The sequence below is a fragment of the Muscardinus avellanarius genome (genome assembly GCF_963383645.1).
Source record: "Muscardinus avellanarius genome assembly, chromosome: 11".
Classification (NCBI taxonomy): Eukaryota; Metazoa; Chordata; class Mammalia; order Rodentia; family Gliridae; genus Muscardinus; species Muscardinus avellanarius.
In genome coordinates, this window is record NC_137797.1 from 40,490,917 (window position 1) to 40,508,182 (window position 17,266).

The 17,266-nt window shown below is 33.3% G+C and overlaps 1 protein-coding gene across 12 annotated transcripts in view; it reads left to right on the forward strand.

The window, feature by feature from the left end:
- PPFIA2 (PTPRF interacting protein alpha 2) overlaps positions 1-17,266 on the forward strand; it is a gene marked incomplete at both ends in the record, with an annotated part of 485,975 nt that overhangs the window by 408,922 nt on the left and 59,787 nt on the right. For 9 of the 12 annotated variants that reach the window (XM_080705637.1, XM_080705639.1, XM_080705631.1 and 6 more), the window contains 3 exons: positions 35-165; positions 2,562-2,716; positions 16,654-16,747. In XM_080705637.1, coding sequence (XP_080561763.1) covers positions 35-165; positions 2,562-2,716; positions 16,654-16,747 — 380 coding nt within the window. The remainder of the gene's footprint in view (positions 1-34; positions 166-2,561; positions 2,717-16,653; positions 16,748-17,266) is intronic. The other 3 variants (XM_080705635.1, XM_080705641.1, XM_080705632.1) reach the window with 1 other exon arrangement.

A 17,266-nucleotide genomic window follows, 5' to 3' on the forward strand; every position in this document is an offset into this window, starting at 1 on the left:
ATAGCTCATTTGAATGTACTGTTTTTGCTTCTAGATTGCAGTGGTGGAAGAAGATGGTCGGGAGGATAAAGCAACAATTAAATGTGAAACTTCTCCTCCCCCTACTCCCAGAGCCATCAGAATGACTCACACCCTCCCTTCTTCCTACCACAATGAAGCCCGAAGGTAAAACTATCTGAGTCCATGTACACTGAAGGCTCTTCTTCCTTCAAAAATGTCCCTTTTCCTTCAGTATTCTCAAATAGACTGATATAAAATTTACATAAAAATTGTCATAATTTTTCATCAGGATACTATCCTGCTCTTTCTTTCCAATAGCTATTATGAAATAAACAAGCTCATTCTGAGATCAATTTTATACTTCTTTTAAAATTACCTATAGCTGCCAGATGTGATGGAGCATGTCTGAAATCCTAGTACTTTGGAAGGTGAGGCAGGAGGATCACAAGCTTGAGGCCCTTAATAACTTAGGGAGATCAAGGTTCAAAATAAAACATAAAATAGAACTGAGGGTGTAGTTTGGAGGTAGAATGACCCTGGGGTTAGTCACCAAAACCATGAAAAAAATATATATTTGTGGTCATGTTACTGATCAATATACATGAGAATTGCTTCTACTTTTAGAAGACATTTCCTGTTGAAATGAGATTGGGCTAGAAAAATGAAAGGGATTCTAGGACAAGACTATAAATTTGTATTATAAAAATATTTTAGATCTAAAAAGTCTTGATTGTGCCTCATTTACTTTTTTTTCTTTTCTTTCTTTCTTTTTCTTTCTTTTTTTTTTTTTTTTTTTTTGTTTGTTTGGTGGTACTGGGGTTCCTCCCAGACACCTATTTTTTATATATTATTTATTTGGAAACAGGGTCTCTTAAGCCAGCAAGGTTGGCAGCGAACCTGCGTAATCCTCCTGTCTCCACCTCCCAAGTGTGGGGATTACAAGCGTGTGCCACCATGCCCGGCATGCCTCATTTACTTTTAGCAAACAGATATATGTACCCCATGCTGCTATGGCCATATTAAAAAAACTTCTTGGGCCAAAAGTTTTTAGAATTAAAAAAACACATTAGCCAAAATAATAAAGGAAAAGATGTCTAGGTACAAAAATATCTTATCTGTCTTAATGATTCTTCATACTGTCCTATCCATATGCCTAAAAGATTATAAATGGAACTCTGTAATAATTGATATAAATAAACCTGAGCATGCAGTTTATATATAAATGTGTGTAAATTTACTGTCATATCAATTGCAGCATCTCTGGACACAAACATAATGGCTTAATGACCAATGTTTTATTTAAGTAAAAACATTTTCTAAATAGTAAGTTTTATGACAAATGCTTTATAAAACAGAACTTTCTGGGTTGATGGGCACTTCCTTTTGATAATTTTCAATTGCTAATTTGAAAAAATAAGCTTCAAATATATACTTCTTTCATCCTCCAAGAAAAGACAGAAATATATATATGAATATATATATTGAGTACTGGGGATGGGACCCAGGGACATTCTACCACCAACCTACACCCCCAGCTTTATTTTTGTAGACTTTTATTATTTGAAACAGGGTCTCACTGAGTTGTGAAGGGCCTCGCTAAATAGCTGAGGATGTCTATGAACTATGATCCTCTGTTCTCTGCCTTCTGAATGCTGGGATTACAAGCGTGCACCACCATGCCCGGCTCAGAATTATATTTAACATACAAAAACCTATTTCTTTGGAATTTAGAGAATGTGGACTCTGAATAACTAGAATAAGTAAAGTAAAATAAGGCATCATTTATTTTCTAATTAATAACTGTAAAATTTTGTAGTAATATCACGGTTTGGGAACAGCCTCAGCTACTTAGTGAGGCCCTCCCCAACTTAGTGAGACCCTGTTTCAAAATTAAAGAATAAAAAATAGTTCTGAGGGTGGAGCTTGGAGGTTGAATATTCCTGGGTTCTATCCCCAGTACCACAAAAAAAAAAAAAATATATATATATATATACATATATATGTATGCTTATAAAAACACCATAATCACTAGGATACATAATTTATTGCTTCTACAGCCCACCTACATGATTTTAATTTAAATAAACTCACCACCCCCCAAATCTGATAGAGGAAAAAACTGTAAAACCATAAGATTAGAATAGCACTTCAACTTTGTAATTAGTTTATTACCATAGTTAATTATCTAAGATTAGAAAAAAATCAAACTTTGAAAAAGAAATAGATAATGGATCAAATGCTAAATAATAGCATGATGCTTAATATGCAATTATTAAATCAGACTATGTTCACTGATTAATTTGATTTTCCATCAAGGATAAGGAGAGAAAAAGGTATTTGGAACAAAAAGTAATTTTTCTATTGAAAATTTGGAGATGCAGGGCCCTGGCGCTGAAGAAACTATATTTTAATATCTGAAGAGGGAATATGGGAATAAAGAGAGAAAATAACATTTAAAATCTACTTTTGCCTCCATTTGTACATTTATAAAGGAAACAAGTTTTGTGTGCCTTGTGGATATGGCATCAAAGCAAGCCGTTTGCCCTCTTTTTGTGTTGCAGTAGTTTAGCTGCCTCTCTTGAGCCAGAAAGCCTTGGGCTTGGCAGCACCAACAGCAGCCAAGATTCTCTGCACAAAGCCCCCAAGAAGAAAGGTATCAAATCTTCAATAGGACGTTTGTTCGGTAAAAAAGAAAAAGCTCGACTTGGCCAACTCCGTAAGTATCCCTGTGTTTCTCTTCTCACTGCCTCTCATTTTCACCTTTTCTAAGCATCCATTTATATTTCATTCCTCTTCTTGTCATTTATTTCTTGTCAGGAGGCAAACATCTTATTTCATCAGCTTTGGGCTGAGACAGGAGGATCACAAGTTGTGGTCAGCCTCAGCAGCCTGGGGAGGTCCTACTTAAAAAAAGAAAAGTAATATTAAAAATAGGGCGCATCTTGGAGGTAAAATGCCCCTGGCTTTTAGACAGTAACACATATACCAAAAAAAAAAAAATACAGTTAAAGAATATTATAAAATTCCAAGTCATTTTATATCTCTGGAAATACAAATAACTAGAATTTACTTAATTTTGGTTTTTTTGGTGGGTTTGGGGATGGAACCCAGGGGCATTTGACCTCTAAGCTACACCTCCTGCCCTATTTTATATTTTGAAACAGAGTCTCACTAAGTTGTGGAGGGCCTCACTAAGTAGCTGAGGCTGTCCACGAACCGAGTTCCTCTGGTCTCAGCTTCCCAAATGCTGGGATTTCACGCGTGCGCCACCACACCCGGCTTAGAATTTACTTCATGTTAATTCATGTGACAGTTACAATAACTCTATGAGGTAAGCATTATTATAATCATTCCTATTTTATTGATGGGTAAATACTGTCTCAATAATTTCCAGAACTGAGATATTTATTCTGTCTCAGTGTTCCAAAATCAGCTTAAAAATATTGTGTAAACTCAAATCCACTTAGCACACAGATACATACAAAAGCTTAGTAATGTGAATTTAATTTTTTCTTTTTTGTATACTTTTATTGAGTAATGCAAATTTAAGTTGTTTTTCTGTTGAAAAATGTATAAGTCTACAAAATAACCCCAAAATAATCTTTTAAATCAGAATATAGTATTATTATATGTAAAGTATGAGATGAAAATAGAATTCTTTGTCTGTAGCTGTCACAGCCTTCTATGGCATGTAGATGAGGTAAGGGGGACATGAATTAGGCAATAGCGATTGTGCTAGAATAATTTATTTTCAGCAGCTAATTAAGTAAAAATATAGACTAGTACATCAGATATGACACTAGGTAAGTATATATTCATAAAAGATGGATACATAGGTGTAAACCTGCATACATAGATATGTAATAGTTTGAATAAAAAATAAAAATGTGCTACTTGTGAACTGAGCATATACACAGTTGACTGTGTGTGTGTGTGTGTGTGTATGTGTGTATTTATGTATAAGGGGTATCTTCAAAAATATTTATATTTTAGGCTTATATTTCTGTGCTAGCACCAGAAAAACTTCCAAGTATGATATTCATGTTTACAGATTTATGCCTAAAATTATTATGCCTTTCCTGACTTCCACGGCATGGAACCAAATTAAGCATCAGAAACTATGGGAACTGTTGTGCGGCCAGCTGTGCAGCTAAGCACGATTCAGCAGAGGACTTGATCCTCAAGAGAGGGACCCTGTGGGCTATGAAGAGAATATCACAGAGGAAAGAAGAGACAAGCTTATTGTATTTATATAAAATATGTATACCAGACATTGAGATTTGTTTTATCTAATGTGACAACTGATTATAGTTTTTAGCACATTGTTATTTCTAACATAGTATAGAGTAATTCACAATAGTGGGGAGGCTAATCATTTTAAAATATTATTTTGCTAACTCAGTAATCATTGCATTTGCTCATATCTCAACATATATGTTTGGCTTATGTTTTATAACTTATTTTTTTCCTTCTAAAATGTATTTAATTGCACCCTCACTTAAATTTTACATCATAATTTCACAGTCATATTTGATGAGGAATTAGTAAGTCATGAAAAATTGTCAAAAATATTTCATCAAAATTAGGATATCCAAGATATAATTTAGAATCTAGCAAAATAGAGTCTTCTAGAAACCTAGCATTTATATCCTGTTTTCATTGACTATATGTCTTTAGATTAGAACAGATATTAAATCAACAATAAGCAAATCCTCATCAATCCTACCAAAGATAGAAACTAGCAGTAACTATTGAGGATCTTCTAAACTTGGAAAATATGAATAAAACTTTTGTTTTATTCACTTGAACAACAGAGAGAAAAAGTATCAACTAAGCCATATTCAGCAGCACGGTAAGGACAGAAATATTGATGGGAAAAACAAGGACAAAAATGATAGTTAGGGGGCTGTACAGAAACCACATAGAGGCTGAATCAATGCTCCTGAAAAACACAAAGTAAAAAGTTTCCATTGAATATAAGACTTGAGGAAATAAAAGAAAATGCAGGCATAAGTAAGTCCACAGGAAACCATATCTGTACCAGAAGAAAATGGCACATGAGCCCCACTGTTACTTTGGGGCTCATAAATGGCATGATGGAACAGTCAGTATCACTATATGGATAGCCTTAAAGACAGAGAATCAAACTCAGTATGCCCATTGTTTATTTTCACGTTTTAGCCCTACTTTTGTTCTGTATATTGTAGTAGAAAGACTATTAAAACTTTTCAAATCCAGAAAAAAAAAGTTTCCCAAAACTTTTTAAATTATAGGGAATTCATAAATCAGAAGAAACTAGGGAAGCATCTCTAGTACTTGTGATTTTAATTTTAATGTCTTGATCTGGAAAATTTAGACACAAGATCACTGTCAATGGTATTTCTCCTATTAATAAAAATAGAAATAAAATATAAGAAAATATGGCATGAAAAATATCATAGGGAAATGATGGTTTTAGAAAACCAAATTTGAATTTTGAACTATATTCCAGATATATAACTCTGATAAAATTAGTTAATAAGGGCAGAGACTTATAAGTAACCTGAGAGTAGCTATACTGTATTCATGTAAGTGAAATATGATATAGAGGAAGAAGATTGAATAAATAAATCTATGAAGTGTTTCAGATTTCATCAGAAATGATGAATAGCAAAGAAAATATTTGCAATAATTCACATGGGAAAATACTAAGTAAGGGTATATTGTTTACCTTATATAGTAATTGAAAAGATAGGGTAAAAACATCAATTTCTGGAATGATGGAACAGTCAGTATCACTATATGGATAGCCTTAAAGACAGAGAATCAAACTCAGTAAGCCCATTGTTTATTTTCACGAATGTATGTTACTAGCAAATGCGATACAAATCTGGAAACCCCTCAAATCAAAGGAAGCAACACACTGAAAAGCAGTAGCATAAAGCTATCAGAAACAAAACAAAATAATGTTCTCCCCTAAATCTCTTATGAATCCTTTCCATTTAATTTGTTCATCTCAAACCACAAGCATAGCATAGGGAAAGTCTGAAATAATACATCGTTTTGAAATTTCACTCTACTGTTATCAGATGGTTCTTGTTATCAACTATATTTAGGAGAAGGATTTGTAACCAGAATATCTACTAGTGGCATCAGGTTATGGCCAGGGTATAAAACAACAGAGAATGATATACATGAAAATGAGTATTTTTTCTTCCATTGAAAGTATTCCAAATCAAATATTACAAACTACGCAGGAGAAAAATGCACAGACACAAGCCAAGCCTATCTGAAGGCTACAGATGGATTTAGGGAAAGTCTTCAGGCAGACAAATATTCTTTCTAGCTTGCAAAGGAATCTGGTTTTAGTTTCCCTTTCTTATTTTCATTGGCTATAGTTTAATAGCACAAATTACAGGATGAAAATTTGCATAAACACTTCAATCTCATTGAAGGGCACGAAGATATCGGGTTTATCATATAGTATTGTGCACTTTTGGAGCATAGATCTTGGAGCATAAATCCATGATATACTGTTATGATATAGTGTAGCCAAAGACCATGACATGCCCCTCCATCACTGTCGATGCATGCATCCAGATGCAATGCATGTCTGATAGTTTTATTAGTGTTAAAACTTACTCATGTCTAGTCTATATTTTCAGTCATCATTTGATCCAGCTACCTTCCCAGGTATTGACTTATCTTTCCCCTGCCTTTAACATCCAAGACAAAGAGAATAATTTTCATCTACTGCTTTTACTCCATTATCTATCAGTCACTTTACATCTCACCACAGCCTGAATTCCACACATATTATCACAAAAATCCTAGAAACAAATCCAGCCTAAATTAACACAGAAGATCTTTTGTAACCATGAAGGCTAGGTACCATAAAGGCAATTCAAGAGGATAGTAATGCACTCACAATCATATTTTATGATGATGTGAACTTAAGAATCAGTATATCTGAAATGAAAGTTCTCTGCCTAACACAGATTTTAAAATGTTTTGTTTCAAAGTTGTTAAGAGCAATATGTTATTAACAAGTGATATATTTATGCAAGTGGTATACACATGTAAAATCAATGTCATAAAAACCACCAGCCAAAACAAACTGACAGCTGTAAAAACTACCCAAGTCAAAATGGAAACTATAAAATATTATGATCATCATCATCATTATTATTAATGAAATGAAGACTCACCTGATGTGAAAAGAACATAAAGATAGTAAAGATAGTTGTTAAACTCTCATTTTTAGTGTTGTCTCCTTACTTGAAAAGAAAGAGTTCATCTAGAAAAAAAAGGTGATAACATAAGGGTATTAAGGTTCAGGAGAGGTAGAAGATTTTAAGAATTAAAAAATAACCAAGTGAGGTGCAGTGGTGAACACCTGTACTCACAGTACTTGGGAGACTGAGATAGACAGATCACAGGTTTGAAGACAGTCCCAGCAACTTAGCAATAACCTCAACAAACTAGTGAGATCCTGTTTTAAATTACAAAATTAAAATGTGCTGAGGTATAGCTCAGTGGAAGAGCTCCCCTGAGTTTAATCCTCAGTAACACACACACACACACACACACACACACACACACACACCCAAAAAGCAAAAAAAATAGATAATCCAAAGTCATATTTTTATTCCTATTTTGAGTTTATAAACATATGTTGAGCTGCTGGTTGGTAAGTGCAAAGTACCAAACAAGGGATTTTGGAACATTGGCTTCAGCATAATTGTTCTTTCAAAGGAATTTTCACTTTAGTAAAATGGATAATATAGAAACATAACCTCTATATTTCAAACAAAAACAAAACAAGACAAAATCTTCTGTATGTTTCTGGCCTAGAAAAGTTTTTCTCTTCCATTATCTGTCCTGTCAGGACAACTACTAACTGTGATTTTGAACTAATATCTGCAAAGATGGATGGATAAATAATTGAAATCCTGACTACCTTGACTTTTAATTTCATCTGAAAGCATTAATTTATTTTGAAACAAGGAAAATTAAGCTATGTTAAAAATAGACACATCAGGCACAGCTCTCTTGTTTGTTTTGTTTTGCTTTGCTTTGACAAAGTTCCTCAATAACTGATCAAGAAATTCAGTGAGCAAACCTACTGATGAGGTCCCTGTAGACAAGATGTCACAGGGACTTGAGCAATAGAATGATTAGTTTGGATTTGTAACTGGTTAAATGATCTGTACTCAACCAAGCTGATGAGTAGAATGATGTCATCGTCAAAGTGTGTAATGGTGTGACTAGGATGAGGACTAGGACCCTCTCTATCCTCAGTCAACACATTATCCAACCACTTGGACAGGAACATTGTAACAATGCAAGTATCTGAGTAACAGATTGCCCCTATGGGTGAGAATCACAAGTGATTCCTAACATTAGTGTTATATATAATGGGTATCTAAAAGAAAAACTGAGATAAGTTGGATCCAAATTGTACCACTCAAAAAGTACAGTTCTTGGTAGCACATTTCTTTTTATTGGTGCATTATATTCATACATCATATTGGGGTAAAAAACTTGTGTGTACAGACATGTACACATCACCAATTTAACCCCTACCCAATTCCCACCCCATTCCTCCTTCTCTTGCTCGGCTTAGTGGTTGACTTCGATATGTTTAAGTACATTGTGTGTTTTAGAGATTTTCTTCTGTCCCCATCCCATCTGCTCATTTAGGTTGTCTTGTTTGCTTCTCTATGGGATTTACTTTTTCATCTAGAGTTCCTCCTATGACCCATTTCTCCTTAGCTTTCACATAGTAGGGAAAGCATCTGATTTATTTTTTGTGACTGACTAATCTCACTTAGCATAATGTCCTCCAGTTCCATCCATTTCCCTGAAAATGATGTAATTGAGTTTTTTTAATGGCTGAGTAAAATTCCATTGTGTACATATCCCACAGTTTTTTAATCCATTCATCTATTGATGGACATCTTGGCTGACTCCATAGTTTGGCTATGCTGAATTGTGTAGCTATGAACATAGATACGCATGCATTAGTTTGGTAGTTTGGTTTACTTTCTTTTGAGTAGATACCCAGAAGTGGTATTGCTGGATCAAATGGTAGATTTGTTCCCATTCTTCTGAGGATTCTCCATACTGTTTTCCAAAGTAGTTGCACTAATTTGCAATCCCACCAACAATGTTTTAGAGTTCCCACTTCTCCACTTCCTCGCCAGCATTTGTTGTTGTTTGTGTTTTGAATGATTGGCATTCTAGTTGAAGTTAGGTGAAATCTCAGGGTAGTTTTGATTTGCATCTGTCTGATTGCCAATGATGTTGAGCATTTTTTCATGCATTTATTGGCCATTTGAATTTCTTCTTTCGTGAAGTGTCTATTTAGTTCACTTACCCATTTTGTTATTGGATACTTTGTGTTCTTAGTGATGAGTTTCTTGAGTTCTCTATATATTCTAGACATTATTCCTCTATCGAAGGTGTAGGTGGCATTCTGTTGGCTCTTGGTTGAGGTTCTTGACAGTTTCCTTTGTTTAAAAGAAGCTGTTCAGTTTCATGCAATCCCATGTATTGATTCATCTTTTAATTTGTTGTGCCTTTGGGGTCTTGTTGAGAAAGTGTTTATCTGTGCCTATGTGTTGCAGTGTTGGACCTATGCCCTCTTCAAGGAGCTTCTCGGTCTCTGGTTCGATTTCCAATTCTTTTATTCATCTTGAATTGACTCTTGTGCAGGGTGAGAAAGTGGGATTAATTTCCAATTTTCTGCATATGGTTAACCAGTTTTGCCAACACCATTTGTCAAAGAGGCTATCTTTTTTCCAGTGTATGTTTTTGGCCCCTTTGTCAAAAATCAATTGGCTGAAAGTGTGTGGACTTTTTTCTGGGTCTGCTATTCTGCTCCATTGGTCTATGCATCTGTTTTTGTGCCCATACCATGCTGTTTTTATTACAATGGCTTTGTAGTATAGTTTAAAGTCAGTTATTGTGATTCCTCCTGCATGGTTTTTGTTTTTGAGAACTACTTTGGCTATTCTTGGCTTTTTTGTTATTGCAAATAAACTTAAGGACTGATTTTTCTATGTCTGTAAGGAATGATCTTGGTAGTTTAATGGGCATTGTGGTGAATATGTAGATCAGTTTTGGGAGGATGGCCATTTTAATGATGGCCAATCCATGAACATGGAAGATCTTTCCATCTTCTAAGATCTTCTTTGATTTCTTTTTTCATTGTTTTATAATTTTCTTTGTAGAGATATTTTACCTCCTTGCTTACGTTTATTCCTAAGTATTTTAGCATGTTTTTATAAGAAAAAAATAGAAATTTCACATGACTCTAAAGTCAATATGGTCATCATTAAATTAAGGTCACATGAATAGACATAAATATTGGAATGAAAGAAGACTTTTCCAATTTACTTTCTGTGGTAAAATAATAACCAAAGAATATTTTGCTCACTATAGTCACTGTGCTTTTAGAGGCATATGTAGATTTTAAGAAGAATCGGAGGCTAATGTCAAGGAATGAAGTCATGTGAGGAATAGATAAGTAGATGGCTGAGTTTATTCTCTTTGTTGACTTACCTGACTACAAAACTTTGAAAATTTGTTATGTGGAAGAGGCATTTGCCTTTTCTTTGTCAAGTGAAGACACAAATCTAGAACATTTGTAGAAATATCAACTTCACCCCAAAGAATACCAATGTATCAGAATTATACACAAAATGTGCTAGCTTAATAGGTAATGCATTACCACTGAGATCATCATGAAAAAGCTAAACAAATATCAGACAACTATTTTGGAGGTAATCCAAGCATTTGAAAAACATTTGGACTGAATGATCCTTAAGATCCACTTCAGCCTTCTAAGATTCAATCTATGAACCTCTGACATTTAAGCCATTTCTCTATCAATTTTTCTACTACATAAAAATAAGTTGTTTTTATAAATAATATAGAAATGATATGATACAATAAAATTATTTCTATAAAAATAAGTTTCTATTTAAAATGACTAATTCTATATTTTATAGAAACTTAGTCCACAAGGCAAAGCAGTTGTTTATTATGGTAGCAGTTAGTGCCCCAGACAACATACTTATGATGGTTTCCATCAAGAAATACCTTATTGTATTCCTAGACTTGTGGAGAATATTTTGACAACTTAAAGAATTATACAACATGATTATTTTACAGATTGCATAACTTCTTTAGAATATTTCATCTAAATTCATAAAAAAACAGGTAAACATTTAAGGCAATGATTAAAAAGGCAATAGAGATAATAAATTATAATTTTTTTTGTAAAACATACAAATAAGCTCTCTGTATGAAGTTCAGATTTTTAGGTTTTTTTCTCCAGATATGTTTGCTTCTACTAGGAACATCTAAATTCAGTTTTCCTAACAGAATTGTAGAGTTGTAAAGCTAGAGTTTCAATAGTACATGTCTACTGAAGTTATTAGTATTGAAGGGACATGAAAGAACAAAGATCTAAGGAAAATGTTACAGAACGGAACTAAGATCTTTAATTAGGAAGTAGGGACTGAGTGGGTTCAGGTATGTAAAACCAAATTATGAAGCAAAGGAAGTGATCAGAAACAAGGGGTAAGTTACCCAACTGCAAAGGCTGCAGAGAGATTGGAAATGTCAAAATTAGGAGACAACAACTTGAATCAAAGACAAGAACACAAATAAAATCATCTAAGTTCCAAGGTCCAAGTAGAAGTGATAATCAGAAGTTAGAACAAGCAAATGCTATGCTTCAGAGGTTACTCCATTAGGAACATGACTATAAGGGATGGGAAATGAGAGAGGGGGGGAGGGAGGGAGGGAGGGAGGGAGAGAGAGAGAGAGAGAGAGAGAGAGAGAGAGAGAGAGAGAGAGAGAGATTAACGTATTTACTGTTTCTGAGGAAATTATTCACTTCATACAACCTTGATGTATTCATCAGCTACCTGGGGAAACATCAGCTCTCCTAGGTCTTCAGAGATCCCTAATAATAATAACAACAACAATAATAAAAAGAACACAACATGCATGGCAAATTTATCTGGTGTCATCAATGAATGGTCAGGACCAAGAAGAAGCCATAGAACCACATGAGCCTGTAATTTTTTTTTTTTTTTTTTTTTGTGGGTCTGGGGATGGAACCCAGAGGCATTCAACCTCCGAGCTACAGCCCCTGCCATACTTTTTATTCTTTATTTTGAAACCGGGTCTCACTGAGTTGCAAAGGGCTTCACTAAGTAGCTGAGGCTGTCCGCGAACCTTGATCCTCTGGTCTCAGCCTCCCAAATGCTGGGATTACAAGTGTGCGCCACCACGTCTGGCAATGAGCCTGGAATTTACCAGGAGACAGGAGAATTTCAGGTTCCAGGCCAGCCTCAGCAACTTAGCCAATATCAACTACTTAGTGAGACCCTTTTTTCTTTTTGGTGGTGGTACTGGGTTCCTGGAAACCCTTCTACTGGGCTATACTCCCAGACCTATTTTATATTTTATTTGGAAACAGGGCTCTTAAACCAGCAAGCTGGCTACGAACCTGTGTGATCTTCCTGTCTCTGCCTCCCAAGTGTGGGGATTACAAGCGTGCGCCACCATGCCCGGCAATGTGAGGCCCTTTTTCAAAATAAAAAATAAAATATTGCTGAGAATGTAGCTCAGAAGTAGAATATTCCTGGGTTCTATCCTTAGTACCCAAATAAACAGAAAATGCCATTGACAGGCATTGTAAATGATGGAACAGAAATATAAGAATCTAACCCAAAGAGATTTTCCAAAGGACTGATCAAAATAAAATAGAGCCATATATAGAAAAGCTATCAAAAGTAAGAATAGAAAAGTGTATTGATTTTTAAAAAGCAGAATCCCAATTATATATATAAAACACATTTTATCAAGTAAAAAAAAGGAAAATTTTTAGAAAAATTCCTTTGAATGCATAAGAGAAACATACTTTGAGCATTTTTGTTTTGCTTATTAAATTGCAATTCTCTTTTCTTTATAGTCCTCTATCAGACTGCATTATGAGTTTGAACCCATTGACCTACAATAATATGCATAAGGAAAACAATAATTTAATAATGACAAGAACAGTACCAGTGTTACATAAGCATTACTTAGCAAGGATCTTTCTGCACATAAAATGTGGGTGGCTGTGATGGCCTCTACCCCAATCTTTAGATTATTCTTTGATGCTTTGAAGCCAACCAATATAATGTAAATTCCATAAAGTAGCCATTAGGAATACCTCATACTCTGCCTAAGTTCTTCTTTTGAAAAAATCAGTACTTAGTTTCAGTTCTGAATATATTTATTTCATACTCTTCATGAGCCAGAAGGCGCATCCTTCACATAACTAACAAGCTAACAAACATGGGACAATTAATGTAATAATTTATACATTTGAATGATTATAAATTCAAACTCAGTGGTATTGATGAGTGCTGAAAAGAGTGAAAGAAAGATGATAGAGATCAAAAGCAGATTAAATACACCTTAATTTCTCTAGAGTTAGAGCTTCCTTTTCTAATAAAATTATACAGACCTCTGCTAGACAAATAGAGGGCAGAGTCCTTGCAATGTGGGTCTTGGCAAAAGATTTCCATATACTTATAAAGGCCAACATGAAATAGTTTAGTTTGGCCAGAACTGAAGGCCCAGGCAATGTGGAGAGACTTGCCTTTACAATTCAAGAATAGTTAAGTTCAACTAGTGACATACACATGAGAAAAGATGAAGCATGTTCATGAAACAGCTGGAACAACTCTAGGAAAAGAAATTCTTCTTACCCAAGTTAGTTGGGAGTGAAAAAGTTCACTTGCTTGGACTTCTGTGCCTTCTTAAGGGCACTATTGTACACGTGGTGCTTCATAATCTTACATAGGATGGCCTTGAGCACCATTTTCTATTTGACATTTTAAAATAGGATGATGTCCCAATTACCTACTAAAACCTTTGAAGACTAAGGATTAGATTTCAGAGTTATCAACATCTCTGAGTTCTTCATTTATTCTTAGAGTTTTATTTGTGAGTAGAAAAGTATAATATCTAGCTTTGACTCAGAACGTTCTACTAGCGCTCCTTTTTTTTTTTGTTTGTTTTCTTCCAGAGAGTTTATTGTTTAAGCATGGTCTTCTTTCCATTACATTGTTGGCTTCTTAAGAAAAACTTAAAACACAATTTAAGAATGGTTTTATTGCTCAAAAAGTTAAAGCCTGATTCATCCAATCACTTGGTAATTGAAAATGTTTTATCATTTATTGAATAGACCTGTTTCATCAATCTCTAATGAAACCATATGGACAGATCAAGAATTTTATAGCTTTTAAACAAATCACTCACTTCCATTTCCATTTCAAGAGAACATTTTTATTATTATTTGAAGGTTATGAATGATAATTTGTAGGTGTACAGTAAGGCAAATATAAAGATGAGAGAAATAAAATGAAACTATTTACTTGCTCTGCATAATGGAAAATTTCACACTTAAAAATGTTCCCCAAGAGTATTGCAGTCAGCCAGGAGATGGCTTTTCTAATGATAGAAACAATGAACATCTTTCATAATAAAAATTTCAATATTAATTACATGTCCTTAATTAAGAAAATAAATTTTTTGTCCTTAACCTCCCTATCTCTGAATTAGATCTAAAAAAGTAATTAACATATTTCAATTAAGGGGGCTTTCTCAAAATTATAATGTTCAATAACAGAATTATCAGGCACTGAGATTAATTTAGTTATATCAAGATTTCAGAATTAATAGTATCTAATATTATACATTAGTTAATAAAATAAATTATGAAAAATGTAGCAATAAAATTTGCTATTCCATAGCAAATAAAACCATACCTTGGTCAAATCCTGCAACTTTTAAGTAAGAAAGTATTCCCGGTAATGACAGAAAACCGAAATTATCTGCAGTAGCTCTCATTTACTGACACATGAGTGAGTGAAATTTGGGGGGTACTCTTTGAAAGAGCATTAGGTTAAATCTTTCTAATTTTGAGCTTAATTGTACGTTTCTGTCTCTCTAGCTCTCATTATGATGTATAATTACAATGCACCAATAATATATATGAGTAAAATATATATCTTAGTCCACATAAAAATAGCATTTCACATTTATATTAACATCATGTTTCTCATGTATACTAAATATCAACAGAAAAGTAAAAAAAAATGTATTAAAGTCTTCAGTTTTTGTTTTTTTTTAAACATTGCTGGGGATTGACTCTGTGGCCATTCCACCCCCAAGCTACATACTCAGCCTTATTTTATTTGTTGTTTGGGAACAGGGTCTATTAAGTTGATGAGAATCTTACTAAGTTGCTGAGGCTAGTTTTGAACCTGTGATCCTCCTGTCTCAGCCTCACAAGTACTGGGATTACGGACTTTTGTCAACAGAACAGCTAAAATTGCAATTTTTAAAATTATAATAGATAATTGTGAATCAATTATATGTTTATAGGATTGGAGATAAAAAAATTGCACTGTGAAATATACAGTTCTTCTTGATGCACATAAAACTTTTCTTTTAAATTTCAAGGAGCCATAGATATATATGTTTATATATTAATATATATTAATAATTGCATATAGTAATTATATATTAGTAATTTTATATATAGTAATATTATATATAGTAATTCCAAGGCACAACATAAATATATGTATATAGTACATGTTTTGTATACATATGTATTATATATTCTACATATTATATATATTATATGTAATTTTATGCATAATAATACAATACTATATATAGTAAATACTATATATAGTAATTCCATTATAGAGTAATTATATAAATATATGTATATATTGCTTTATATACATATGTATTATATATAATATGTTAAATATAATGTATAATTCTATGCATAGTAGTACTATATATAAATGCCATATATAGTAATTTTGAAGTACTCTATAAATATATGTATATATTATGTTTCTAAATACCATATATATTATATATGTATATAAATTATATGTACATGGTATTTAGAAGCCAAAACTGATACTAATTTTAATAACTTGTTATCTATTAGGAAGAAACTATTTTATCAAGATCTTTTGAATAAAACATTCAAATTTTTCCAGATATTATAAAGTTAAAACACATGAAGTTCTTGAACTATGTTTGTGGTGAAAAATATAAGAATATAAGAACTATCCAAGTAAAGAGAAAAAAAGTTCCATAAGAGGCCTATGCAGAACTTTAGAAGTCAGAAAATTACTCCCCATTGTTTTAATTTAAAATTTAAAACATTCACTTAAGTTTCTATTCAGTGGAATGCCATGTATCCCATTATATATCAGATGTTACAAATTCTTTAAATGTTGAAAAATGAATTTCACTCACTGCATAAATATTCACTCTTATTTTCTGTAAAAAGTATGAAAATTGACCATGAGTCCTGAGGATTATCTACTCAATGTTTGTCAGTGTCCTGGCTGCATTTCTTATTGCACAATTAAGTGGAACATCAATTGATACTACTTTTTATTCTTTGGGAATATGTTCATGTATGTAACCATGTCATTTTATGTATGTTGCGTTAGAAATATAAGGAAAATGCAAAAACCACAATACTGAACAGTTGTTCAAGTAACCTTCTGGAAATTTAATTTCAGAATTGGAACAGTATATAACTTAATCTGGATGCTTCTTTCTTGGCAGGAGGGTTTATGGAGACTGAGGCTGCAGCTCAGGAGTCTCTGGGATTAGGCAAACTTGGAACTCAAGCTGAGAAGGACAGAAGACTGAAAAAAAAGTAGGTTTGGAGTTTTTTCATCCTTTTTCTAACTTTTCTTTATTCTTTATCATTGTTTGTAGGGAGTTTAAAAAAAAGAATAATTGGTAGTAAAACAACTAAACTGAGGCCAGTATTTTCTGGAATTTACCTAACATAACTCAGTGCTCATGTTTCCTGATCATAAGGAGCTTCAGATTAAAATAAGTATAAAAATCCACAACTTATAATGACATGAAGGTTGCTTTTCAGTGACCAAAATGTTTATTTCAAAACTGAAGTGTATTTAACATACTTAAATATAGCCTCAAAAACCATGCAATAGTCTATTGGACATGAAACTCAGCACTGAATTAGACAACAATTTGAGAGTCTACCATCTAACTGCGAGTTTCCTCTCCTGACAATTGTTAAGTATCCACTATTGATCATGCAGTGATCAGTAGTAGAGTGAAAGAAGAAACATTGCTGACTTACTGAATATAAACTTATTTTAGACTCACAGCAGATTGTTTTGCATCTGTCAGGAAACTAATAGTG